This window comes from Panthera leo, chromosome B4, assembly GCF_018350215.1.
Source record: "Panthera leo isolate Ple1 chromosome B4, P.leo_Ple1_pat1.1, whole genome shotgun sequence".
NCBI classification, from domain to species: domain Eukaryota; kingdom Metazoa; phylum Chordata; class Mammalia; order Carnivora; family Felidae; genus Panthera; species Panthera leo.
In genome coordinates, this window is record NC_056685.1 from 23,796,298 (window position 1) to 23,823,946 (window position 27,649).

The 27,649-nt window shown below is 37.3% G+C and overlaps 1 protein-coding gene across 8 annotated transcripts in view; it reads left to right on the forward strand.

The window, feature by feature from the left end:
- The window catches only part of MYO3A (myosin IIIA), a 241,940-nt gene that overhangs the window by 126,277 nt on the left and 88,014 nt on the right, over positions 1-27,649 (forward strand). For all 8 annotated transcript variants that reach the window (XM_042945148.1, XM_042945151.1, XM_042945153.1 and 5 more), the window contains 4 exons: positions 2,188-2,286; positions 2,386-2,500; positions 19,345-19,471; positions 24,110-24,320. In XM_042945148.1, coding sequence (XP_042801082.1) covers positions 2,188-2,286; positions 2,386-2,500; positions 19,345-19,471; positions 24,110-24,320 — 552 coding nt within the window. The remainder of the gene's footprint in view (positions 1-2,187; positions 2,287-2,385; positions 2,501-19,344; positions 19,472-24,109; positions 24,321-27,649) is intronic.

A 27,649-nucleotide genomic window follows, 5' to 3' on the forward strand; every position in this document is an offset into this window, starting at 1 on the left:
GAAAACTTATTGTTTTTAGATCTGTTTTCTTTTTAATATATGCATTCAATGCTATGAATAGCTGTCTAAACACTGCTTTCTCTGCATCCCACAAATTTAGTAAGTTGTGTTTTCATTCTCACCCAATTCAAAATCTTTTAAAATTTCTTTTCATATTTCTCTTTTGACCCATGTGCTATTTAGAACTACATTGTTTAATCTCCACATATTTTGGAATTTTCTGGTTATATTTCTGTTATTGACTTCTAGTTTAATTCCATTGTGGTCTAAGAGCAGAGATATATGATGTCAGTTATTTTTAATTTGTTAAGGTGTGTTTTATGGCTTAAGATGTGGTCTGTCTTGGTGAATGTTCTATATGAGTTTGAGAAGAATGTGAATTCTGCTGTTGTTGGGTGAAGAAGTCTATATCAGTTATATCCAGTTGATTGATGTTATTGGTGCATTCACCTGTATCCTTACTGCTTTTCTTCTGCCTATGGGATCTGTCCAGTTTTGAGAGACATGCATTCTTCTGTTTCTCCTTGCAGTTCTATTAGTTTTTGTCTCACATAGTTTCATGTTCCACTGTCATGTCCATAAACATGAAGGATTATTATGTCTCTTGGAGAAGTGAACCCCTTATCATTATTGTAATATACTTCTTAATCCCTAAGAACTTCCTTGCTTTGAAGTCTGCTCTGTCTGAAATTAATATAGCTGTTCCAGCTTTCTTTTGATTAATGTTAGCATGGTATATTCCTCTTTATCCATTTATTTATATTTAAAGTGAGTTTCTTGCAGACAACATATGTATAGGTCTTATTTTTTGATCCCTCTAACAATTTGTTGTTTTTTTGTTTTTTTTTTTTTAATTTTTTTTAACGTTTATTTTATTTATTTTTGAGACAGAGAGAGACAGAGCATGAACAGGGGAGGGTCAGAGAGAGAGGGAGACACAGAATCGGAAGCAGGCTCCAGGCTCTGAGCTGTCAGCACAGAGCCCGACGCGGGGCTCGAACTCACGGACAGTGAGATCATGACCTGAGCCGAAGTCAGCCGCTTAACCGACTGAGCCACCCAGCGCCCCTAACAATTTGTTTTTAATTGGTATATTTAAACCATTGATGTTCAGAGTGATTACTGATATAGTTGGTTAATATCTGTTATATTTGTTAATTCTTTCTAATTGTTGCCCTTGTTCTTTGTTCCTATTTGTGTTTCCCATTCTTTTTCTGCATTTTGTCATTTTAATTGAGCATTTTCTGTCATTCCATTTTCTCTCCTTTCTTAGCGTATTTTGGTAATATTTATTGTTTTTTAGTTTTTTAGTGGTTGCCTTAGAGTTTTTAATATATATTTACCACTAATGTAAGTCTACTTTCAAATAACACTAGAGTCAGCACCCTATAATAACAAAATAATGCTAATTTCTCTCTCTAGTCCCTTGTATCACTGTTATCATTGATTTTATAATATGTAAGCATATATATACATGTATATATATACATATATGCATATGCATACATAATTGAATAAATTATTACTGTTATTCCCTTATTTGTATTATTCCAGGATCTGGGGAATGCTGTTAATATGTAGACCACAGAATAATGGAATTTGAGAGTCCTAAGAAACGGATTTCTCATGCAAGTGAGCCCCAGAAAAAAACATTTAACAAAGTAGTTAAAGACTTTGGAATGAAACAGCCCTGATTTGAATCCAATTTAGCCATCAGCTGTATGAGCTGAGGGGAGAATGGTAACCCCTCTAAGTTTCAGTGTCCATGATTGTAAAATGATGGGAGCCCATGAGTAACTAGGGGGCTGTGGCAGGTAAATGAGATAATGTAGCACTTATGACCATCTGGTATGCTGTATATATAATTAATTTGTTTTTCTGTGTAAACTCCAAGAGGTTATGGATTTTTGACTGTTTCACTCCTGCTACATTCTAGTGTCTAGAGCAATGCCTAATAGTCCCTCACAAACGTGCATTGAATGATTCATATAAAGTGGTTAGTCGTGTCTGGAATTTAATGACAGTGGTTGTTGAAAATAATGACGACAACAATAAAAAGCCTAAATCAAATTTTCTGGGAAGCCCATGTTAACACTCACAGTTGTTCTGATAATTATATTGCCAAGTAATTTTAAATTAGTAAATATTCTTACTAATCCCCTTACTGAAAATGTCTTCTTTTTTCAGTGGAGAAAAAAATTTTCATATTTTTTACTATATCTATGCTGGATTAGCTGAAAAGAAGAAACTAGCCCATTACAAATTGCCTGAAAATAAGCCTCCCAGGTAAGGTTACCACCTTATACAAGGTGGTACTTGTATAAGTAATATTTTCACTTCTGATTGAACTTTAGATTTTGACCCATCCTTTCATATTTTTTTCAGATATCTACAAAATGACCACCTCAGAACAGTACAGGATATGATGAATAATACTTTCTATAAATCCCAATATGAATTAATTGAGCAATGTTTCAAAGTCATAGGTTTTACAATGGAGGTAAGTATGAAAGACATTTGGAACCTCTTTAGGAAATATCATTTTGTCATCCCTAATGGTAAGAATGAGCATTTATTGAGTGATTAATATATGCCAGGCATTGTACTAAGTGTTTTATGTGAATCATTCTTTTAATTACTGAAACAACCTTACAGAATAACGAGAATACTTAACAGAATGTTACAGTATTTACTTCATATGTAAAGAGATGGTGGCCATGACATATAATTGAATTTCATTTTGTTCTGAATCTTTCATTTATATTTGCATCTCCCATATATCTTACATTTTGCATAAATACCTAAATGGGAGTGCTAGTGGAGTCTTTTTTTAGTGCAGTTTTTTAATACAACTTTATTAAGATGTAATTCACATACCATACAAGTCAGCCATTTAGAGGGTACATTTTAATGACTTTTAGTATATTCAGAATTATGCATCCATCATCATAATCATTTTTAGAATATTTTCATGTTCTAAATTTTTCACTCCCAAAAGAAACATGCTAGTGATTAGGAGTTCCTCCTCATTCTTACCCATTTTTGTTTTCTGTCACCATGGATCATTTTATTCTGGACATTTCACATAAACAGAGTGATGCAATACATCATCCTGTGTGACTAGCTTCTCTCATTTAACATAGTAATGTTTTCAAGGTGCACGCATGTTGGATGGAGCATGTATCAGTAGTTCATTTCTTTTCATTGTTGAATAATACCTCATTTTATGGATATACTTGATGTTATTTATCCGGTCATCAGTTGATAGACATTTGGGTTGTTTCCATTTGGGGGCTATCATGAATAATGCAGCTATGAACACTCATGTACAATTTTTTGTGTGGACGTAAGTTTCCATTTCTCTTTGGTGTATACCTAGGAGTGGAACTACTGAGTCATAGGGTAACACTGTGTTGAACCTTTTGAGGAACTGCTAGACTGTTTTCCAAAGCAGCTGCACTAGTTTACATTCTAACCAGCAGTGCGCAAAGTTTCCAGTTTCTCCATATCCTCCCCAACATTTACTATTATCTGTCTTTTTTATTATAGCCATCCTAGTGGGTATGAAGTGGTACCTTATTGTGGTTTTGATTTGCATTTACCTAATGGCTTATGACCCTGAACTTCTTTACGTGTACTTATTGGTCATTTATGTATCTTGTGTGAAGAAATGTCTATTCATACCCTTTACCTTTTTAAAAAATTGGGTTGCGTTTTTATTATTGAATTGTTAAGGATTATTTATGTTGTAAATACAAGTCCCTTATCAGATAAGTGATTTGCAAAAATTGTCTCCCTTTTGTTGTCTTTGTACCTTCTTTTTTCTTTTTTCTTTTTTTTTTAATCTTTAATTTTGAGAGATAAAGAGAGAGAGACAGAGCACAGGGCAGGGAGGAATAGAGAGAGAGAGAGGCACAGAATCCAAAGCAGGCTCCAGGTTCTGAGCTATCAGCACAGAGCCCGACGCAGGGCCCAAACTCACAAATTGCGAGATCATGACCTGAGCCGAAGTCGGACACTTAAATGACTGAGCCACCCAGACGCTCCTATTATCTTTTCACTTTCTTGATGGTGTCCTTTGCAAGTATACATGTTTTTAATTTTTATGATGTCCAGTTTATCCATTTGTCTTTTGTTGCTTGTTATTTTTGTGTCATATATAGGAAACTATTGACTCATCCAAAGTCACAGAAATTCATACCTAAATATTCTTCCAGGAGCTGTATTGTTTTCACTCTTGCATACAGGTTACTGTTCCACTTTGAGTTAATATTTGTGTCTGATGTGAGATAGCTTCTTTTGCATGTAGATATTCAGTTGTACCACAACCATTTGTTGAAGACTGTTCTTTCTCCATTGCTGGGTTTGGCATCCTTGTGAAAATCAGTTGACCATAGAGGCGCCTGGGTCGCTCAGTGGGTTAAGCATCTGACTTCAGCTCAGGTCATGATCTCACTGTTCCTGAGTTTGAGCCCCACATCGGGCTCTCTGCTTTCAGCACAGACCCACTTCAGAACCTCTGTCCCCCTCTCTCTCTGCCCCTGCCCCCTTGTGCTCACATGCACTCTCTCTCTCTCTCTCTCTGTCTCTAAAATAAATAAACATTTAAAAAAAGAAAATTGAGGTACCTTGGTGTCTCAGTCAGTTAAGCATCTGATTCTTGATTTCAGCTTAAGTCATGATCCCATGGTTCATGAGATCAAGCCCTACGGGAGGCTTTATGCTGACAATGATGAGCCCACTTGGGATTCTCTCTGTGCCTCTCTCTCTCTGCTTCTCCCCGACTCACTCTCTCTCCCTCTCTCAAAATAAATAAACTTAAAAAAAAAAAAAAAGAAAGAAGGGGCGCCTGGTGGCTCAGTTGGTTAAGTGTCCGACTTTGCTTGGGTCATGATCTCACGGTTCATGAGTTCGAGCCCCACGTCGGGCTCTGTGCTGACAGCTTGGAGCCTGGAGCCTGCTTCAGATTCTGTGTCTCCCTCTCCCTCTGTCCCTCACCCACTCACACTCTGTCTCTGTCTCTCAAACATAAATAAACATTTTTAAAAATTAAAAAAAAAAAGATCAGTTGACCATAAATGTATAGATTTATTTCTGAACTCTCAGTTCTATTATAATTACCTCTACATGTTTCTGCTAGTCCCACGCTTGATTACTGTGGCTTTGCAATAAGTTTTGAAATTGGAAAGTGTGATTCTCCTAACTTTGTTCTTTTTCCCAATTGTTTTGAGTCCCTGGAATTTCTATGTGAATTTGAGGATCAGCTTGTCACTTTCTAGCGCAGCCTTTTGTAAGACTTCTTTTTTGTTCATCTTGCTCTTCCCCATCTCACCCCCTCCATCCATATCTGCTCTTTTTCCCTTTCCCAAGCAAATGGATGTTAACAACTCAGCATTTATAATCCAGCATTTCATATTTATCTCCTTGCTTATAAAGTACTGCTTATAGACACCATGTATACATGTGTAAACACACATGTACATGCACATGAATCTGGAGGGATGGGCATTATTTTATTAATATGGTATTATATTACACACATTTTTCTTTTATACACACATATATATATGTACATGTACATATATACACATTCATTCTCAGGCCAGTTAACATACAGTATAGTCTTGTCTTCAGGAATAGAACCCAGTGATTCATCACTTACATATAACACCCAGTGCTCATCCCAACAAGTGCCCTCCTTAATGTCCATCACCTACCTCCCCTACCCCCTCAACCCTCCCCATCAACCCTCAGTTCTCTATATTTAAGTGTCTCTTATGGTTTGCCTCCCTCTCTGTTTATATCTTATTTTTCCTTCCCTTCCTCTATGATCATCTGTTAATTTTCTCAAATTCCACATATGAGTGAAATCATGTGGTGTCTGTTTTTCTCTGGCTGACTTATTTTACTTAGCATAATACCCTCCATTTCCATCCACGTTGTTGCAGATGGCAAGATTTCATTCTTTTCATCGCCAAGTAGTGTGTGTGTGTGTGTGTGTGTGCACCATCTTCTTAATCCATTCATCAGTTGATGGACAGTGGGCTCTTTCCATAATTTGATTGTTGTTGATAGCACTGGTATAAATATTGGGGTGCATGTGCCCCTTTGAATCAGCATTTTTGTATCCTTTGGATAAATTCCTAGGGGTGCAATTGCTGGGTCGTAGGGTAGTTCTGTTTTTAATTTTTTGAGGAACCTCCATATTGTTTTCCTGAGTGGCTGCACCAGTTTGCATTCCCCACCCACAGTGAAAAAGGGTTCCACTTTCTCCACATCCTCACCAACATCTGTTGTTTCTTGAGTTGTTAACTTTAGCCACTCTAACTGGTGTTACACACATTTTTCTATACCTGGTTTCTCTCACTCTGCAATACCTTGCGGAAATTCCTTCAAGTCACCTAGTGTAGCACTAAATCATTCCTCTTAAATTTTTTTTAATGTTTATTTATCTTTGAGAAAGACAGAGCATGAGCATGAGCAGGGGAGGGACAGAGAGAGAGGGCACAGAATCCAAAGCAGGCTCCAGGCTCTGAGCTTTCAGCACAGAGCCAACATGGGGGTCGAACCCACAAACCGTGAGATCATGACCTGAGCCAAAGTCGGATGCTTACGAACTGATCCACCCAAGTGCTCCTAATAAGTCCTCTTAAAGGCAACTAGTGTTCCATGGTATGGTTCCAACATATGGTTCCATGGTACCATAATTTATTCTGCCATTCAGATATAACTGGGCATACAACTATTAATGTTTCTAAGTCTTTGTCACTGAACAAGGCCGTAATTTGTTTTTATTTCTTGGTGCTTTTATCTCAGTGGGATAGGTCCCTAGCGGTGGGATTGCTGGGTCATAGGGTATATGTATTTTAAATTTGAATATGAATTGCAAAATTGCTTTCTAACAACTATAAAACATTTGATATTTCTACCAGCAATGTATGTGAGTCCCCTACACTACCATCTCTGCCATGTGTTGTAGCTTTTTAAGTATTTGGTAATCTGACGGGTGTATGTAACCTCTCATTTCAAGTTTGCATATCCTTAACTAAGAGTGAATTTGAGCATCTTTCCTTTTGTTAATTTTTTTTTATTTTTTGTGTTAGCTGCTTGGATTTGCTTTTTATGAACATATATGTATGTATGTTGCCCTTTTATTGAGTCATTTCTATGTTTTATGCCAATTTGTTCTCATTGAATATTATTGACATTATATTTTTTTTATCATTTGTGTTTTAAATATGTTTTCAGTTATTTGGCTTGTCCATGGCCTACTTATACTTTTTTTTCTTAACTTTTTGTCATTACTTTTACCATATAAAAATAGGGTTTTCATTTTTGTATATTCAGACAAGTCTTTTTTTTGTTTATAACATCTGGGTTCTAGTCTTGGTTTAGAAATTTTCCACTTTCTCTGGATTATACATGTAGACTCCTAGATTGTTTTGAAAGTTTAAAAACATATACTTAATATATTAAATATATTTGATCCATTTGAAATTAATTTTTTACATACTGCCAAATGGGGTACCACTTTTATTCTCTTCCCTATGGAGAGCCAGTCATGCCTCACTACGTTAAATAACTACCCTTTGCCTATTGGATTGACTTATCCTATATTAAAGTCTTATATAGAATGGAATCTCTTTCTGAGTCATTATTTTATCCACCAATCTATGTTTCTGTCTCTATATCAATATCCTGTTGACAATTACAGTGGTTTGATATTATATTTTTAGTAAAGCATCCTACCAAGAAAGGCATGTCCTCTTCTCACTTTCTTCTTTTTAATCCTTGCCTAAGCTAATGTCTGTCATTTGTTTCTCTGTATAGACTTTAAGATCACCTTATTCAGTTCTGAAAGCCCTGCTGGAATTCTAATGAGAATTGTATTAAATTTATTTAGTAACTTTTGTGGCATTGTTATTTTTATCATGTTATTTATGTTTTCTCATCACGGGTCATGACTTGCCTTTCTATTTGTTTAGATGTTGTTTGAGTTTTTAATAATTTATAGTTTTATTTATGTAGAACTTAAGCTTTTAGGTTTTTTTCCTAACCAGGTCATGGGTTTTGGTGTAATTCTAAATGTTTTTTTCTGCTAGTAGTCTTATGTAAATATATAATCATGTCATCAGCGAAAAGAAGAGTTTTATACTTTTTTCCTGTTATGTCAGTCATCTATTCTTTTGTGTACTTAGAGCATCTAAGACTTAGAGTCTAAGTCAGTATTAATTACAAATGATTATAACTTGTCTCCCTGTCTTGTTTCTGATTTTAAGTAAAATGGTTTCACTGTTTTGCTCTTATTTCTGATGAAGAGCATTTATCATAATAATTTCCTTTTATTGCTGCTTTGCTGAGGGCTGTTATTAGGAATCCTGCAGACTTTTATCAAATGCCTTTTCTTCATCAGTTGACATCATATTTTTCTACAGCACCTTGTTGACATCTATCATGTTGATAGATTTCTTGATATGTAAGTATCCTTATGTTTCTGGAATAAATATAATGGAATCAAACTGTGCTTCTCTTTAGATAAATTTCTGGATTACATTCCCTGGTGTTTTATTTAGAATTTTTGCATCTATATTCATCAGTGAGATTTACCTACTGTTTTAGTTTTCTGTTATATCTTTATCAGATTTGCATATTAAAGGTATGCCAGTGAGCTTTTTATCTTTTTTCTTTGGCCTGTAAAAGTTTAAATCAGAGTTAAAATTAGCTCCCAGTGTCTCTGAAGACATAAAGCACCTGGACACAGATACATAGGTCCTCTTCTATATAGAAATTTCCACGGAAGAGACCTAGTCAGCTGGGCCTTTTACAAGCACCCTAGGTTATTTCTATCATTAGAGAAGATTGGGGATCAGTGATATTTAAAACTTTGAATTAAGGTTAGATAAAATTCAGCCATATGTGCCTCTGGTCCTGGGCCTTTTTCATATTGGGTCTTTAATCAGCTTTCTGATTCTTCTGTGATACTTATCTATTTAAATTCTGTTTTCTTTTTGGGTTATCTGTATTTTGCTAAGAAATCATCATCAAATTTGATGCCATAGATATGACTGATGCTGTTTTCTGATGCTTTTAAGTTATTCTGGTTGTGTTTCCTTTTACATTCATTTATGTATGTTTGGCCTTAGTCTCTTTTTTATTTTAATTTTTTTTAATATTTATTTTTAAGAGAGAGAGAGAAGGAGATAGAGCATGAGCGGAGGAGGGACAGAGAGAGAGGGAGACACACAATCTGAAGCAGGCTCCAGGCTCTGAGCTGTCAACACAGCTTGCAACCTGTGCTTGTAACCACTGGGCTTACAACTCCATAACCAGTAAATTGCAGTTCAAATAGGGAAACTCAGTGGCTCTGTGGTACCTAGGTAGCAAGGAGATGATTGGCGGGGACCTTCTCTCTGTTGACGCATTAAATAGCTTAATGCTGTAAAGTGGAACAAAGAAGCCATTGTTTGATAAGATTTCTTAAGGTTTTGGAGGAAGCTTGTACTCTTTGCTTACCTATAATATGAAGAACTTTCTCCCAGCAAGACAGATGCCTGGTTCTTACAGTGGCCAGTGTGTGACTCTCATTCCCCTACTCCACCCTCATAAAAGAGAACAATAGCAAAGGTTGGCAGGGTGACTGGATGGATACATGAGGATGGGAGAATTTGCTTGACCAGTAGCAGCTTTTGCTGGAGAGCTGGGAGAGAAATGGTGAGGATGGCATATTGGTTGACAATCAAGTGATTATTAAGCTTATAGAATTCACTGTGGCTATCTCATGTAAGGAGTAGAGTGCTGTACATCCCTATATGTGCTCTGAGGTCAGAGTGTCTGGGCTCTGTCGTATTGTGCTGAAAACTGTGCTGTTAACCTGACCTGACTACCTTTTGGGAGCAACATCTCAACTGTAGTATCTAGAGTCAGAGATAACCCTAATACATTTCCTAATAAAATAGATACTTTTATTATTGGCAAAATAAATGTGTTTGTTGTTGGTTCAGCTCTGGAAGCATGAGTTTCAGCCATGTTCCAGGTCCCCTTCTTATACTTCCTTCTGATGTCCCAAGCATCATAGGTGACCACTTGGGTCTTTTGCTCTCTGGCTTGAAGGACCAAGATCTTGTCCTCCTCTGAGTGTTTCAGCACAGTGTAAACCTAGATTGGCCGCATTGTGAGTAGAAATAGAACGTTTGCTGCTCTGCCAGCTGGCACGATACTAATTAGTTTAACCCTAACCCTACCCTGAACCCAGTCTCTCCCTGGGCACAACTGCTTCCCAGTGTACCTTTCTCACTCTGCCTGGAAAAATTCACTTTCAAATCTGGCTCCTCCCCTTCTGCTATGTCACTTTCCCTCCCTAACCCTGCCCTCACCGCCAGCTTGTACCTATAAAGACAAGTTGATTTAAGCCCGGGGGGTAATGGGGGTGAACTCCTGCCTCTTAAAGCAGAAGCCAACTTATTTGTGCGTGCAGTGAATAGAGAAAAAGGCAGCATCTACCCTTTTCTCCAGTCCTTGGTCGTAAGGTGAATGTTGCTCATGGTAGGTGATCCTTTGGACGGTGCTCTGGCTCTGTGGGCTGACTGGTTTTGGGGGAAACAACAGAGGTTGACTGCATCTCAGGGCGTCCTCCAAACTAGAAGCATGTCATACAGGAGGCAAGCGGCTCCTGGTTCTGACCAGGGCTGGACCTCTTTGTAGCTCCTTTCCCGGGTGTTTGTCATCAGAAGAGCTTATCTTCTTAGCAGTTCCCTCCCCCAGAGGTTGCTATCTTAGAAGCAGGGAATCATTTTTAATTGGTTTGTTTACTTCTAAGTCCCTCTCATTAGAGGCAGGGTTTTACTTATATTTGGTTCAGCTCCTTTCTTTTGCTTGGTAGAACCATATTTAGTAACACTGAAATGAAAGTAGTTTTGCAGCTAACATCTACTGACAAATATAATTCATTTCTTTAAAACACAGTATTCTAAAACCACAGTATTCTAAACTTACACATACTCGGTGTTTATTGAGCATGCAAACATCTAAACATGTAGTTTGGAATAAAGGAAAATATAAAATCTGTTTCTGGAGCAAAGCATAATCACTGCTCAATATCTTTTTTTTAATTATTTTATTCTCTTTTTTAATTTTATTTTTTATTTTGAGAGGGGGTGGGTAGAGAGAGAGGGAGACAGAGTCTCAAGCAGGCCCCACCCCATCATGAAACTGTGAGAACAGGACCTGAACTGAAATCAAGTGTCAGACTGCTCAACTGAGTCACTCAGGTACCCCACTGTTAAATATCTCGTGAAGACTTGGTCCAGTTCAAGGTGACTCTCCTAGGATGTGGTATCTCCCATCTGAAAGCAGAGACTCAGAGAGTTAACAGGGCATATTGCCCAGGTTTGGAGACAGTAGAATTAAACTGAGTAGATGTTTATTTCCTTTTTATCCAAGCCCTGATGGTTTTGTTTGTTTGTTTGTTTTTTGTGGTTGTTTTTTTTGTTTGTTTGTTTCTCTTTTTGTTTTGTTTTTTTTTGGAGTTGGGGCAGAGGGAGAGTCAGAAAGAATCTTAAGCAGGCTCTACACTAGGCATAGATCCCAGGGGCTGAGCAAGAGTCAGATGCTTAACCTACTAAGCCACCCAGGCACCCCTGATTTTTTTTTAACCTCACTGGCTTTCTTGGATATTTCCTGTGGCAGTGGCTGCTTCAGTTCCATTTTGGAAAGAGGCAACTTTCAATATCAAGTTAAGTAACATGATTCTCACACCCTCCAAGCATTGCTTGCTGCTTTCCCACTTCACTGGAGCAGAGTTGTGGTGATTCTCCAAGATGACCATCTCTTTCTCTCTCTGTCTCTCCCCCTCCCTTATCATTCTCTGATGGGTGTTGATAGTACCCATGGTAGATGTGTCCCTTTAAATATCCCTAGGGGTTACATACAATTCACTTGTGCATTGGTGAGTCAACACAATGCAAAGGAATGACAGGCAAATCAAAAGCAGATCTTCTCTGAAAATCACACAAGTTGGAAACCTCTAAAACATTTTAAAACATATGATTTCCTAAGCCATTGTCCTGCCATGGTTTTAAAGTAAATGGTGACTGGTTTTATGATTCAACTCATCTAGAGAACATGTTTACTATGTCATGACAGGAGGTTTTGTTTTTCTTAGCACAGTGTCATTTGTTTCATGTCTAAGATGGGAATGCCTTTTTCTGCTTTAATTTTGCTTACATTTCTTATGATAGTCTAAAATAGCATTCTAATACATTTTCTTTGGATTACAAGTTATGACTATAGTTACAACAAAATACAGTTACAACAAAACTTGTGAAACAAGTTTTTAAGTATCTTAAGTGAATTTCTGTGAAATGCTTCATTTTAAAAAATTGGTTTGGGCTAGGGTGAGAGAGGCATATCAGTCTTTTTTAGTTAGTCATTTGATAATGATTTTAAAATAATAATAACTTGATACCTACTTGCCTTCATTCAAAATGCAGAAAATAAGTTATGATTCTAGTAGGTCCTAACTCAGCCAACACTAATGACCTGAACGAAATGAATGATGGGACCCAGGAAGACAGTTAAAATAACAATATTTCTGTACTAGGGAGTCAGCACCTGTGGGTTAAATTCCTTGACATGGCTTGTCTCTAGCTGTGTGTCCTTAGACCAATAACTAAACCTGTCTAGTGTGAGTTTCATTATCAATACAATAGGTTTCATTATCTGTGATTTGGTGACTAAAATTGAGGGCTATATAATTTTAATTCTAATCTTTGCAGATTGGTCATGTCATTTTATTGCTTTAAGTACGTGCGAAGTTCATCCTACACAGAGCAAATGTTAATATCCCTTGTATAGAAATTCACCTGCAAATGCTGACAGCAGGGCCTCTCCTTCTTTTCCTCTTGTCAGTTCCTGTTTGGCTGGTAATGTGGGCTCTGATAGTGTCCCTGCCTGTGGGTACCTGTCCCAGCCTGCTCCTCCCCATCCTGCCTTCTTTGTCCTTTCCCAGTGGCAGCATTAGCATCTTGACTATCCCAGGGCTAGACTGGGTAGTGCCACACCCCTCAGCCTGGGCTGTTGTCACTTTGTCACAGTCCACGGTGATTCCCACCTGCTTTGAAGCACAGGGATCGTCCTTTCTCACCACTCTCTTGAGCGGGGTGAAGAAAACTTTACTGTCACTTGATTGATGCAAAAGAAAACAGTTTGATGAGCATTAATTGAGTGCCTGCTGTGTAGGAATTAGAGATATGAATTAAGCAGAGTCTCTGTCCTCATTGAATTTATAATCTGATAGAAGACACATATGCTGAGCATAATGTCAATAAAATGTAATCAATTCCATGATAACAAACAGAGAATGTTATAGAAACATGAAGTCTAGTGGCTGGTCACTGAGAGGTTCTAAGAAGAGATTATAATGTGTGGAGAGGGAGAAAAAGAACATGAACTGGAACTAAGGTGTGAAAATGATGGGGAATTCTTAGAAACCTACAAGGAAGCAAGTAGATGAACCTACACTGACGTGTCATTACGATCCGAAGTTCATAGTTGACATTAGGATTCACTTTTGGTGAAAATGTAAGTTTTCAGTTCCTTTGGGTAAATACCATGGATCTCAGTTGTTCGATTGTGTGGTAAGAGTGTGTTTAGTTTTGTAGGAAACTGTCAAGCTGTCCACCAAGGTGGCTGTAACAGTTTGCATTCCCAGCAGCAATGAGTGAGAGTTCTTGTTGCTTCACATCCTGATCGGCATTTGGTGCTGTCAGTGTTTTTTTGGCTTTTGGCCAATCTGAAAGGTATGCCATGGTAACCCCTTGTGGTTTCCATTTACATTTCTCTGATGACGTATGATGTGGAACATCTTTCATATGCTTATTTTGCATCTGTACATCTTCTTTGGCAAGGTGTCTGTTAAGGTCTTTGACCCATTTTTTTAACCAGGTTTTTTTTTATTGTTTTAAAAAAAAATTATGTTTTGGATAACAATCCTTTATCAGATGTGCCTTTTGCAAATACTTTCTTTCAGTCCGTGGCTTGTCTTCTCATTCTCTTGACACATCTTTTATTTCAATTTGTGCATCTAACAATCTTTGTCTAAGAATAGAAACAACTTTCCGTCTGCTTTGTTCACTTAACTCATAACTTGTCCTAAACAGATATAATTAAGTTCTTTGCATGCCTGAAACTATGTAAAATATAGTACATTTCAGTCTTTCAGATATTCTAAATGACTAACACAGCAGTCTTATCAGGATTGATAAGGACTTTCTAAACTTTCTAGTCATTTAACTAAATCTTAAACACTTCAACTTACTAGCCCTGAAAATATAATAATTTAAAATTACTAATGTAGAAGATCAAGTATTTTATATATTTGAATACACTTTGCAAGTTATGTTATGCTTTTAAAATTAAAATCATAAGTATATTATCAAATAAGTATTTAAATTCAAGTCACAAAAGTTAATTGCCAGATTTTTTTTCTATGTCTCTAATATTATCTCAAAGGTTTTAAACAGTTAAGAATAAACACATTGAGGGAGCCTGGATGGCTTAGTCGGTTAAGTGTCCGATGTTGGCTCAGGTCATGATCTCGTGATTCATGGATTTGATCTCCGTGTTGGGCTCTGCACTGACAGCTCAGAGCCTGGAACCTGCTTCAGATTCTATGTCTGCCTCTCTCTCTGCCCCTCCCCTACCTGCACTCTCTCTCTCTCTCTCTCTCTCTCTCTCTCTCTCACAAAAATAAATAAACATTAAAAGAAAAAGAATAAACATGATTATCCCAAGGTTATGCATCTTATTCATCAGTTTAGTAAAAAAGCATTGATACTATATTCCTTTGCTAAGGCTGCCACAGCAAAGTACCACAGGCCAGGTGATTTAAGTAACAGAAATTTATTTCCTCACAGTTCTACAGGTTAGAAGTCTGAGACAAGGTTAGTTTCTTGTAGAGGGCTGTGAGGGAGAATCTGTTCCATGCCTCTTCTCTACTTTCTGGTGATTGCCTGGCAGTCCTTAGTGACCTTGGATTGCAGATGCCTCACTTTGATCTCTGTCTTCTTCTTCACATGGCAGTCTCCATGGGAAGAGTTCTCATACTCTTACCATGTGATCCAGCAGTCAAGGTCTTTGGTATTTACCCAAAGGAATTGAAAATTTATATCCACACAAAAACCTGTGTACTAATGTTTGTAGTAACTTCATTCATAATCACCAAAACTTAAAGTAACTGAGACGTCCTTCAGTGGGTGAATGGATAAATAAACTGTGGCACATCCTAATAATGGGGTATTATTCAGTGCTAAAAAGAAACGAGCTATCAAGCCATGAAAACACATGGGGGAACCTTAAATGCACATCACTAAGTGAAAGAAGCCAATCTGAAAGGGCTATAGACTATATGATCCCAACTAGAGAACATTTTGGAAAAGGCAAAACTATGGAAACAGTAAAAGACCACGGGTAGTTATAGGCTGCAAAGAGAGGTGAATAGGCAGAGCACAGGGGATTTTAGGGCAATGGAAATACTGTATGGTACTATAGTGGTAGATAGGTGTCATTATACACTTATAAAAATCCAGAGAATATCCAACACCAAGTGTGAACTCTGATGTCAACTATGGACTTTGGGTGACAATCATGTTTCAGTGTAGGTTCATTGATTATAACACATGCATCACCCTAATGCAGGATGTTGATAGTGGGGAGAGCTGGGTGTGTGGAGCAAGGAGGACAGGGGCTAACTGGTAACTGTATACTTTCCACTCAGTTTTGCTGTGACCCTCAAACTGCTCTAAAAATCAAGTTTAGGGGTACCTGGGTGGCTCAGTCAGTTATGCGTCTGACTCTTGATCTCAGTTCAGGTTTTGATCACACAGTCATGAGTTCAAGCCCAGCATTGGGCTCTGCACTGGATGTGAAGCCTTCATAAAAATAATAAATAAATAAAAATAAAGTTTATTTATTAAAAAACTATAATAAAATACAGAAAGTAGAAATACATAGAAATAATCCATATAGAAATTCAGTATAGGAAATGATCCATACCCTTTGGTTCCAGGAGACTGTAGAGTCCTTGAGAACAGAAATTATTCTTAGTTATTGATATATCCAGTATCTGACATAGTGCTTAATAAATAGCAAACAGATGCTGGTTGGATGAACGAATGGATGGGTGGATGGTTGAATAAGAGATGTAGTACAAGAAACTTCTGGAAGAGGAAGAGTCCTTCTAACAATTATTTTGCCTTGGGAAGATTAACTCAGTGCAGACAGAGTAGTGACCTTGCCCCACACACGGTGTTTTTTTTGGTTTGTTTTGTTTTTTATAATTTTTTTTAACATTTATTTATTTTTGAGACAGAGAGAGAGCATGAACAGGGGAGGGTCAGAGAAAGAGAGAGACACAGAATCTGAAACAGGCTCCAGGCTCTGAGCTGTCAGCACAGAGCCCGACGTGGGGCTCGAACCCACAGACCGCAAGATCATGATCTGAGCCGAAGTCGGACGCTTAACTGACTGAGCCACCCAGGCACCCCCCCCACACACACACACATAGTTTTGGGTTGCTGTCTGCATAGGCGATCAGCCTAGTGTACAAGCTCAGAAGCAGAGCGGAATGTCCAGAGCAGCAGTGGAGTAGATTGGAGCCTGATGCATCAGAACAATGAAGGTCTGACTTTCCAGAAAACAAGCCAGAAACATGTTTCTCCTTGAAGATACTGCAAGAGCAGTAGCAGTCCAGCCTCCTCAGGTACAGACAAAGCAGGAGGTGGAGTAGATAGAGGGAATTGTGAATATTTTCCAATCTCTAGGGAGCACTTGGAGAGAGAGTATGCTTTTCCTGTAAGCCACTCTTCTTCCTCTGTGGGAGGGTATAGTGCATTCAGTGAGCTGGGAGGCAGGATTCAAATCTCAGTTCATTCAAAGTCCATGGAACATTGTTAGATTGTTTTACGCCTTGGTAGTTTTGTTGTTTTTTATTTGTTTTTGTTTTTTTATGCCTTGGTAGTTTTATATGTAAAATGAAAAAATGTTCTTTTGCTTATTATTATTGTCAAATAAAAATCGTTCTGGACTCCTTGGGGTGACAGCATCAGAGATGATTAGTCTTTGTGCCACGAATGACCCAAGTGCCTGGTCAAGGTCATACCCGTGCCCGAGGTCAGGCCTCTTTGAGCGCCATCAGTCTAGCTGCCAGACCCAGACTGAGCTAGGGCCCTGATTTGCTGTCTTCTGAGCCTCCAACTGTACTCCAAATGAATATTGTAATTACAGAATATCAAGGGGAGCCCCAGTCTAGAAAGATTACACAGTTCTTCTCATAAACAGTTGAATTAGGAATTAAATGTCTATTGATTCAGCATGTGATTCTCTGTAATGAATCTCTAAATGCTGTTAAAAATCCAACTTGGGAACTTACACACCTGGACTTTCTAGTCTGTAACTGACACACAAAGTTTTGAAGGAACACAGTTTTCAACAGTCTGTTTCAAGGCATATTCCTGGTGTCATTTATCCATAATGTCTACAGTTTCCTCAAGAAAAATACAGCAGGATGTCAGATGCTGTATTTATTTCCCCGCCTGCCGTTAAAGCCCACACTGGTTGCCTCTTTAAAAGTTATGCGTGTTACAAATGGAAATTCCTTACCAGGAGAGTATTCTTAGAAAAGTGATTCACATCCAGCCTATCGGCACATTTATTGTTCTACTTCCAAAATACACCCCAGTGCATTGACTTCTTTCTGTCTCCACCATTTACTATTCTAGTCCAAGCCATCATCATCTCTCACTAGACTACTGCGATAGCCTCCTGACAATTCCACTTTTCTGTCTGCTCCCAATCCATTCATTTCCACATAGTAGGCAGATTCATCAGTTTAAAATATCACAGCTCCCTGCTTTGAAATCTCTAGTGGCTTTACATGGCGATTCAACTGAAGTCCAAACTCTACAGTGAGCCCAGAGGGCCTGGCTCATGCTCACCTCTCTGGCTCCTATCACATCATCCCTCACTGTCCTCCAGCCCCACTCTTCCTTCTTTCCTCACGCAAGGCCCTTGCCCTTGCTGTCCCCTCTGCCTGGAATGTTCTGATTCCAGTTCTTCGCCTAGGTGGTTCCCTCGTCACCAGGGCCTCAGCTTCTCAGAGGGCAGCTCTCCCTAACTTCCCCAACTCAAAAGGCCCTCCCTGCCCTTTTCAGTCACTCTCCATTGCTCCTCTATGTGTTTTTCTCTTCACAGCCCATTTTGTTACTGAAAATGTCATGTTTGTCTATTTGTTTCTTAATGCCTGCCCTCTCACTGCCTAAACACCCCAAGGGAACAAAGATCTTAGTTTTGCCTCTTCTGAATCCCTTGTGACAAGAGCAGTGCCTGGCATAAGATATATATTTATTGGATAAGTGAATACCTAGATATATACAGATATATCTATATATTCATTCAGCAAATGTATTTGTTTAAATGTTTATGTATTCATATGTTATATATGAATGAAAAAATATCCCTGAAGATTTTTTTCACATCCAGTTTTTATCATGACTTAGAATGTTGGAGTGGATGGAATAATCAATTCTATTAAGTGTAGGAGCTGGATTAAAATAAAGGCAGCAACGTAAGAAAACAATAAAGATTTTGTCTGTTTCCTATACCTTACTGCACCTTGAACATAGTTGGAATGACACCAAGAATTACCATAGACTCCTTGATAAAATGCCTTCTATGCCTCCAAGAAGAGGTGTGGTTGTGTGTGTGTGTGTGTGTGTGTGTGTGTTTCTGAATATATTTTTATGTACCTTATTTAGGGTTTTACTACTATAAATTCTAAGCTGTAGTCCAGAGTTCTCATGCTATACTTAAACGATACATATCCTTTGATTTTGATGCTGGGATCTTTGGGTCTTTCTTCCTTATCTCCCTTTATTAAGCTCACTTTTAAGATGGCCTCAAGGAAAATGAACATCTGGAAGTGACCACATTAAGTCCCAAAGTTAAGTATCACATAGACCAATTTTTCTGTGGCCCAAGGAATTAGATATTTTTACCTCCTCTGAGGGGAGCTCCTCATTTATTTTTTTTCTTCATACTGGCATTCATAAAATTTTTTTTTATCACTCGCGGGGTAACAGGTACCATGCTCACCTCTCATATTAAAATAACAAATGAGACTGAGCCTATTTGGATCTTGGCCTACTTGGGTCTCAGAATGACATCATTGTCTACGGGATGACCTTCTTATGCTGGAGCCTTAGAATTCTTACCCAGTCTGTCTCCAGCCATAGTCACTGCCTTGCTATATGCCAGGGAAGGTAATGTTAACATTTTCATGGTATGTTTCAGCAACTTGGAAGCATATACAGTATACTGGCTGCAATCATGAATGTTGGAAACATTGAATTTTCTTCTGTGGCAACTGAACACCAGCTTGACAAGAGCCACATTTCCAATCATGCAGCTCTGGAAAACTGTGAGTTTTATTATCTTCTGTTCAACACTGAACCCCTTTTTTTTTAATGTTTATTTATTTTTGAGACAGAGCATGAGCAGGGAAGGGGCAGAGAGAGAGGGAGACACAGAATGTGAAGCAGGCTCCAGGCTGTGAGCTGTCAGCACAGAGCCCGACGCGGGGCTCGAACTCACGAACTGTGAGATCCTGACCTGAGCCGAAGTCGGACGCCCAACCGACTGAGCCACCCAGGTGCCCCAACACTGAACTCTTGAAAAATGTCTAATGACATACTTGTAAGTGTCACATAAAGACAATTTTTAAAAAAACTTCAAAAAAAGATAATTTCAAGCGATTGTACTGATAGAGAATCCTGAAAAAGAATATTCAGATTCAATTTGCATAAAATGAAGCTTTTAAAGTACAATATTTAAAACACATATTCATGCCTGCAAATTAACTGATTACTGAAGAAAACCTTCCTAAGACTAGGCTTTAGACTGTTTTAGGAGCTATTTACATTTCAATATAAAAACACAGAAAATATAATTAAAATTTAGTAAACTGATCTGAAAAGAGTTTAAGTTGTTATTTGATAGATTTAGTGTATATATCATTTTATTTTATTTTTTAAATATAATTTGTTGTCAAATTGTCTTCCATAAAACACCCAGTGCTCATCCCAACAAGTGCCCTCCTCAATGCCCATCGCCCAGTTTTCCCTCCCCCCCCCGCCCCGCCATCAACCCTCAGTTTGTTTGTTCTCTGTATTTAAGAGTCTCTTATGGTTTGCATCCCTCCCTCTGTGTTTGTAACTTTTTTTTTCTCTTTCCCCTCCCCCATGGTCTTCTGTTAAGTTTCTCAAGATCAACATATGAGTGAAAACATATGGTATCTGTCTTTCTCTGACTGACTTATTTCACTTATAAGCAGTAAAGACTTGTATATTTATTTTCATACTGGATGAATTTTTATACTCATTCATCCTGGGTTAACTGATTTTGCAATAATTTTGTATACAAGAAAAGTGCAATATTGTATTTGCTTCAAATCAACTTTTTTCTCTATCTAGCAGAGTTTAATGAATTATTCCAATAACTTAAGGTTTCCCACTGATTTTCTGGTGGCACAGCTTTTTTATTTAGAATATATGCTATTTTTTTAAATTTTTAATGTGGGCATATGCCTCTATAATTCCAGATTTGTTATGTTTCATATATAATGTAGAGAATCATGATATAAATTTTTATTTATATATTTTTTCTGATTTATACTTAATCAGAAACAGAATGAGCTGTTTTAGGGTAAATTTCAGAGGACCAGATACGAACCATCCTAGTCTGGACCTGTCCTTAGATCCCTATCATCTCCATGCCACTTTGTCTCTGGGACCAGCTTAGTAATACAGAAGAACTGAGATTGGCATGTAATGATTGCCGTGGACCTGAGAACCTGTTCTGATTTTTCATATATAAATAAAGTTAAATGACCAGAAGATATTAGACTAATCGTTTTTTTGTTTTGTTTTGTTTTGTTTTTTTTCTGGGCCATGGATCTCCCTCTGGCCAATGATGAGCCGGGCCTTCTTCTGGCCAATGTGCTGCAGGCTATGTAGATCCTGGGCTGAACCTTCATTCAGCAGATCTAATATTTTTTGGCACCCATGGGCCAGTAGTTCCAGGTTGATCTGTAACTCCCAGCAGTCCCCAGTTATCAGATGTGGAAGGAAAAAGCAGAAAACTCCAGTGATATATTCAGATCTCACCATTGATCATAATTAGAAGAGTTATCAACAATGAAGAGAATGATTTACAACAGAGATATTTGTAGATTATGAATATATACTCAGAAACTAACAAACTAAGAACTGACTTTGATAATTGAGAACCTATTTCTATATAGGAGACAGTCATATGGGTCACAAAAAATTAATATTTATATGAATATAGTTAAAATTAAAGCACTTTGTGGAATAGCCTTTTATGGCAAATAAAAATTTTGCTAACTTATAATGATTTATAATTAAAGTTGCAGGGAATTATCTCCAAACCAAGGCCATGTTTCCTGATGGTTTTACAGGTACATTGTTTCAATCAGGGGCCAGTTCTGGCTGTTCTGTCTCATAAATATGTCTCAAATCTGACCACTTCTGTTTATCTCCATGATCTTCGTTCTCATTGAAGACAACATCACCTCTCACCTGAGCTAAGTAACCTCCCAATTGTTCATTCTACATCAGTTCTTGAACTTTTCCAGGCCATTCTTCACAATTCATTCAGAAACCACTTAATGCATGTATCTAGAAGGTTCTCTCAATCTTTCTCTCCCTCTCTCCCTCCCTGTCCCTCTCCTCCTCCCTCTATCTTCCTACTTAAGTTTCTTGATTAGCTTCCATTCCTTCTAGATAAAGATGATCAAGACTAGAAGTTTGCCTTATGAGGTATTATACTTACCAATATATCCCCAGGTAAAATGAACAATGCAGGAATAGAAGTAGACATATTAATCAATGGGAAACACTATTCAGAAACAGAAACAGATCCAAGCAGAATTGCCAGAAATGGCATTACAAATCACTAGGGAATCAGTGTTGTAGGGACAGCAAATTGGCTAGCCACTTAGGGGAGTGGGGTGGGAGGGGGGATTCGAATTCTTGTCATACACCATATACCAAAATAAATTACAAATCTATACCATTTAAATGCAAAAAAATCATAAAAGTTCAGGACAAGAGTGCGTTTATATAATCCTGAAATGAGAAAAGACTTGAAGGATTTTATGTGCAGAAAACCAAAAGCAGAAAGGATTTTTAATGGATATTTGACTACATACATATTAAAACTCTTTCATACTAACAAAAGAAAAATAAACGAAATTGCAATACAGGTAAAAAATAAAAGAAAATATTTGTACTATACATATAAGAAATATGTGTAAGCTATGAAGAGCTCTTCTAAGCTTATTAGGAATAGACAAATATATCAATGAAAAAAGGGAGTTTATAAAATAAAACCACAAATTACTAATAAAAATATGAAAAAAAGAAAGTATTTAGCTTCACTAGGAGTCAGTTAAAAACAAATTGAAAAATGAAGGCATTTTTTCCTATCAAATAGGCCATTCTCAAAAATAATATGTGGTACCCATGAAATTGCATTAAAATTGTTTTTTTATTTGGCTGATAAGAATGTAATTGGTTCAGGGTTTTTGAAGAATAGCTAAATAGTATACATAAGAAGGCTTAAATATGTTTATATACACTGAACCAATTACTGATTCTAAGCAATTTATGCTAATAAAATCATACAAAACAGGAACACAGATTCATACACAAAATATTTATCCCAGCATTCTTTACAGTTATGAACATATGGAAACAACCTAAATATCCAACAATTTAAAATTATTGATATATTATGATATATAGCAGACTATTATGCAGCAAATTAAAATTTACAAGCAATATTTAATAAAGTGAGAAATGCTTAAGATATTAAGATGAAATATATGTGCAGAATAGTGACAGTAAACATGCTTAAAAGGAAAGAAATGCAGAATGTTAACCTGAAAAGCAAGATATCCACAGTGGACTTGTATTACCTCTACAATGTGAAAACAATATTTAAGCAAGGTCCAGTGATCTTAGCCACATAGCTGAGAACTATCTTGTCCCAATGCTAAAAGTAAAATTCAAAATGTTGAAAATAAATTTTTTTTTTAATTTATTTTTGGGACAGAGAGAGACAGAGCATGAATGGGGGAGGGGCAGAGAGAGAGGGAGACACAGAATCGGAAACAGGCTCCAGGCTCCGAGCCATCAGCCCAGAGCCTGACGCGGGGCTCGAACTCACAGACCGCGAGATCGTGACCTGGCTGAAGTCGGACGCTTAACCGACTGCACCACCCAGGCGCCCCTGAAATGTTGAAAATAATTTAAAAGGAGAACTGATTTAAAAAATAGTCTGTCATGTGATAGTTTGGGTTAAAGATGTTTTATATTAAAAAATGAGTTTTATTCCCTGAATTTAGGTATTTTTCATTTAAAATTCCCTGTGATATTTAATTACCATTAAATATGCATGTTCCAGGCATCACACTTTAACAGAATTTAATTATTGAAATATATAACTGAGAAGTAGTAGGATACAAAAATACATTAATGTTGAGATAAGGTTTATGCTGTTTTGGTTAAATATTGCAAAAGTCAGGTAAAATACATTGGTTTGAGCATATCCCTCAAGTCTAAGTAACTTCCAGTTAATTTCTACATTTTGAAAACGTGTATATGATAATGGCGTCCAAATTATACCAAATTTATTCATTATGCTTATAAATTATTTCACATAATTCAGTGAAATTATGTTTGGCATCATGTAAACAACCACTGGCTTGTGGCAATGTTCCCTCCTGTCAGCCAGTTCGGTTTGGGTTGTGCTGTATTTATTATATGGCAGCCTGCATGTCACCATTCAGGGAGAGAAAAATGATCAAGAAGAGACACAGGACTCCTACTCAACAGCAACTTATTTTTACATTAGAAAGTCTTCACATATTTCTTTTATGTCATTTGAAGAAGGTAAATTAAGACGTTTTCATTCTATAGGAAGTGACTTCATTGCCATAACCTTTTCTAACAACACATCTGTTTGTTTTTTTTAGCTGCTTCTTTGCTTTGCATTCAGGCAGATGAACTAAAAGAAGCTCTTACCTCCCACTGTGTGGTCACTAGAGGAGAAACCATTATTCGACCCAATACGGTCGAAAAAGCTACTGATGTCAGAGATGCTATGGCCAAAACTTTATACGGGCGTCTCTTTAGTTGGATAGTCAATCGCATTAACAGCTTATTGAAGCACGGCACATCGCCAAGGTAAAAATTCTCATGGAAACATTTTTTCCCCCAAATGTCAGGTGATGTACATCTGTTTTCTAATTTATTGATTTGTATATGAGTCCCTTTGAAGACGTTTCTAATTGCTATCGCTGAATTATTACGGTTCTATCTCAGTAGATCTGCTTTATTTCCTAGTAGCCCTTTATTAGGCCAGATAGCTATAAAAATGCAAACGTCCTGGAACACAAAAACTGTAGCAACATGAATAAACATGAAAAGTGAATTTTTAAAGTGACATCAATTTATATGTTCTTTTGATAGGAAGGTGTACTGCAAAGTGTATACCATTTTATACTTGCATAAAATGTCATTCCAGCAGGGTTTTTTGTTTGTTTGCTTTGTTTTGAGGGATTGAATTAAATCTTGAAGGCAAAGGAAAGCTTTCTTTTTATATTTTAACTCTCACTATAATCCTGTAAGGATAGGAATCATGACCTCCAATGAAATTTGGTTCCAAAATGTCCTAAGTAAATAGTAAATGATAGAGTGAATATATGAACGATGATGTCATCGTTTATGCCCTGCGTAGTACCCCATCTTAGAAATAAAGAATCACAGCCACCACTGACTGAGTACTCTCTATGTACCAGGGATTGCGCACAGGTATAAGCCCTTCCATTTACACCTAAAGCTTTGTTCCGCCACAAATTACACAATCTGTAGAAATTGTATACAAAAAGCAGGATAGATGCCTACCTTAAGTCACCTTGTTCACATTTGCTTACTAAGCATAAAAGACTATTCTATACACATTTCAGGCATGTAATTCAGTCATTTTTCCACGAAGGGCCATACCACATCATAATATTATCCAGAATGTCTAAGAGATTATCCATTATTCCTCCATGTTCTTAACTCTCTATCCCCCAGAATTGCTTCTTTCCCTTTCTGCTACACTGTAACCTATCTGACGGGGTCTGCAAATCAAATTCCAGTTTGCCCATTCTGATTTAATGATCAAAACACTTTGTATGTTCATGTGTGGCCATATGTATGATGCCAAGCTTTCAGATGAAAATGGAAAAATTCCAGAATGTTCACTATCTATGTATTCCACAGATGACTACATTTTGCTACTTATCATCTGCATGTTTGCACTAAGGCGATCTCCTGAAAATTCCACTACAGCCTATTTACTATTTGGTAACTTTCCTTTCCATACACTAAAGAAAGCCAGCCAAATCTTAGATTTTCAAAATTTTTATAGAAAGTTTAACAAACAGGGGCGCCTGAGTGGCTCAGTTGGTTAAGAATCCGACTTCGGCTCAGGTCATGATCTCAAGGTCAGGGAGTTCGAGCCCCGCGTTGGACTCTGTGCTGACAGCTCGGAGCCCGGAGTCTGATTTGGATTCCGTCTCGCTCTCTCTCTGCCCCTCCCCAGCTTACACTCTGTTCTCTCTGTCTCTCAAAAATGAATAAATGTTAAAAAAAATGTTTTTTAAATAAAGTTTAACAAATTAAAATAAGACCATATAGTTCAGCAAAAATCTGTCAAGATTTATGTTAAGATTTTGAAGAGCCTGTATACTGTGCCAGTCTTTTCCACTAACTTGTTGTTCAACCCTTGACAAATTACTGCATTTGTCTGCATCTTGTCTTCTTCAGCTATTAAATAAAGGCATGTAATGACAAATCAGTGGTCTTAGTTATTGATGGACATCTTGGAGCCTTTTAAGGATCTCTTGAGGGATGCCTGGGTGGCTTAGTCAGTTCAGTGTCCAACTCTTTATTTCGGCTCAGGTCATAATGTCATGGTTCATGGGATCGAGCCCTGCATTGTTCTCTCTCCTCCCTTTGCACCTCTCCCACTCCCTCTCTTTCTCTCTCTCTCTCTCTCTCTAAAAAAAAAGAAAAGAAAAGAATAAAAGAAAGAATAAAAGGATCTATTGAAACTATGTTCTTCACTCCAAAATTTTAAAAATGGATATATTTCTATATACCCACCAAAATATTGTGCATGGTTGATTCCAGCCCCCTTGAAGACCATTAACAGACCCCAGGTTAAGAATCCCTGAATGAGGTCATCTCTAAGGTCCTCCTGGCTGTAACACACTATTAGATGAGTTAAATATCTCAGCAGGATCCTGTGGGATGATTTTTTAAAAGAATAATAATGTTGACTTAAACCAGCATAAATTTTCACTTTCTATTCAAAATAGGAATTTTCAGAAGTATTTGTATAGCTTTCCTTTTGTCAATCCCATCACACAAAGGGTCCTATAACTTTGTGTTCTGAGTTCAGTCAGTTCTTCCGAATACAGAGAGCATCCTTCACTTCCCAGCAAGAGGTTGACAGCTGTCATTTCTAAATCACTTCCTCACACAACAGTAAGCGTTAACCTAGGTTACATAAATAGTGAGCACAGAGAAATGTTTGTACTCTCCTTTTTAAAATCACATGAAAATAACTGTAATGCATATATTTCTCAGAAGAGGCAAACTTTTGACCAACTACCTAGCCTTTAATGAACAGAGAGGTAACCATTATGGGGGAGCAGGAAAAAAAGTACATTTGGAATATTTAATTATAAAATAATATTTAAGATAGACTCCACCAAAGACTGCTAGAACTGATACATGAATTCAGCAAAGTTGCAGGATAAAAAATAATGTACAGAAATCAGTTGCATTCTTATACACTAATAATGAAACTACAGAAAGACAAATGAAGAAACTCATCCCATTCACAATTGCACCAAGAAGCATAAAATACCTAGGGATAAATCTAACCAAAGATGTAAAAGATCTGTATGCTGAAAACTATAGAAAGCTTATGAAGGAAATTGAAGAAGATATAAAGAAATGGAAAAACATTCCATGCTCATGGGTTGGAAGAATAAATATTGTCAAAATGTCAATACTACCCAAAGCTATCTACACATTCAACGCAATCCCAATCAAAATTGCACCAGCATTCATCTCAAAACTAGAACAAGCAATTCTAAAATTCATATGGAACCACAAAAGGCCCCGAATAGCCAAAGTAATTTTGAAGAAGAAGACCAAAGTGAGAGGCATCACAATCCCAGACTTTAGCCTCTACAACAATGGTGTAATCATCAAGACAGCATGGTATTGGCACAAAAACAGACACATAGACCAGTGGAATAGAATAGAAACCCCAGAACTAGACCCACAAACGTATGGCCAACTAATCTTTGACAAAGCAGGAAAGAACGTCCAGTGGAAAAAAGACAGTCTCTTTAACAAATGGTGCTGGGAGAACTGGACAGCAACATGCAGAAGGTTGAAACTAGACCACTTTCTCACACCATTCACAAAAATAAACTCAAAATGGATAAAGG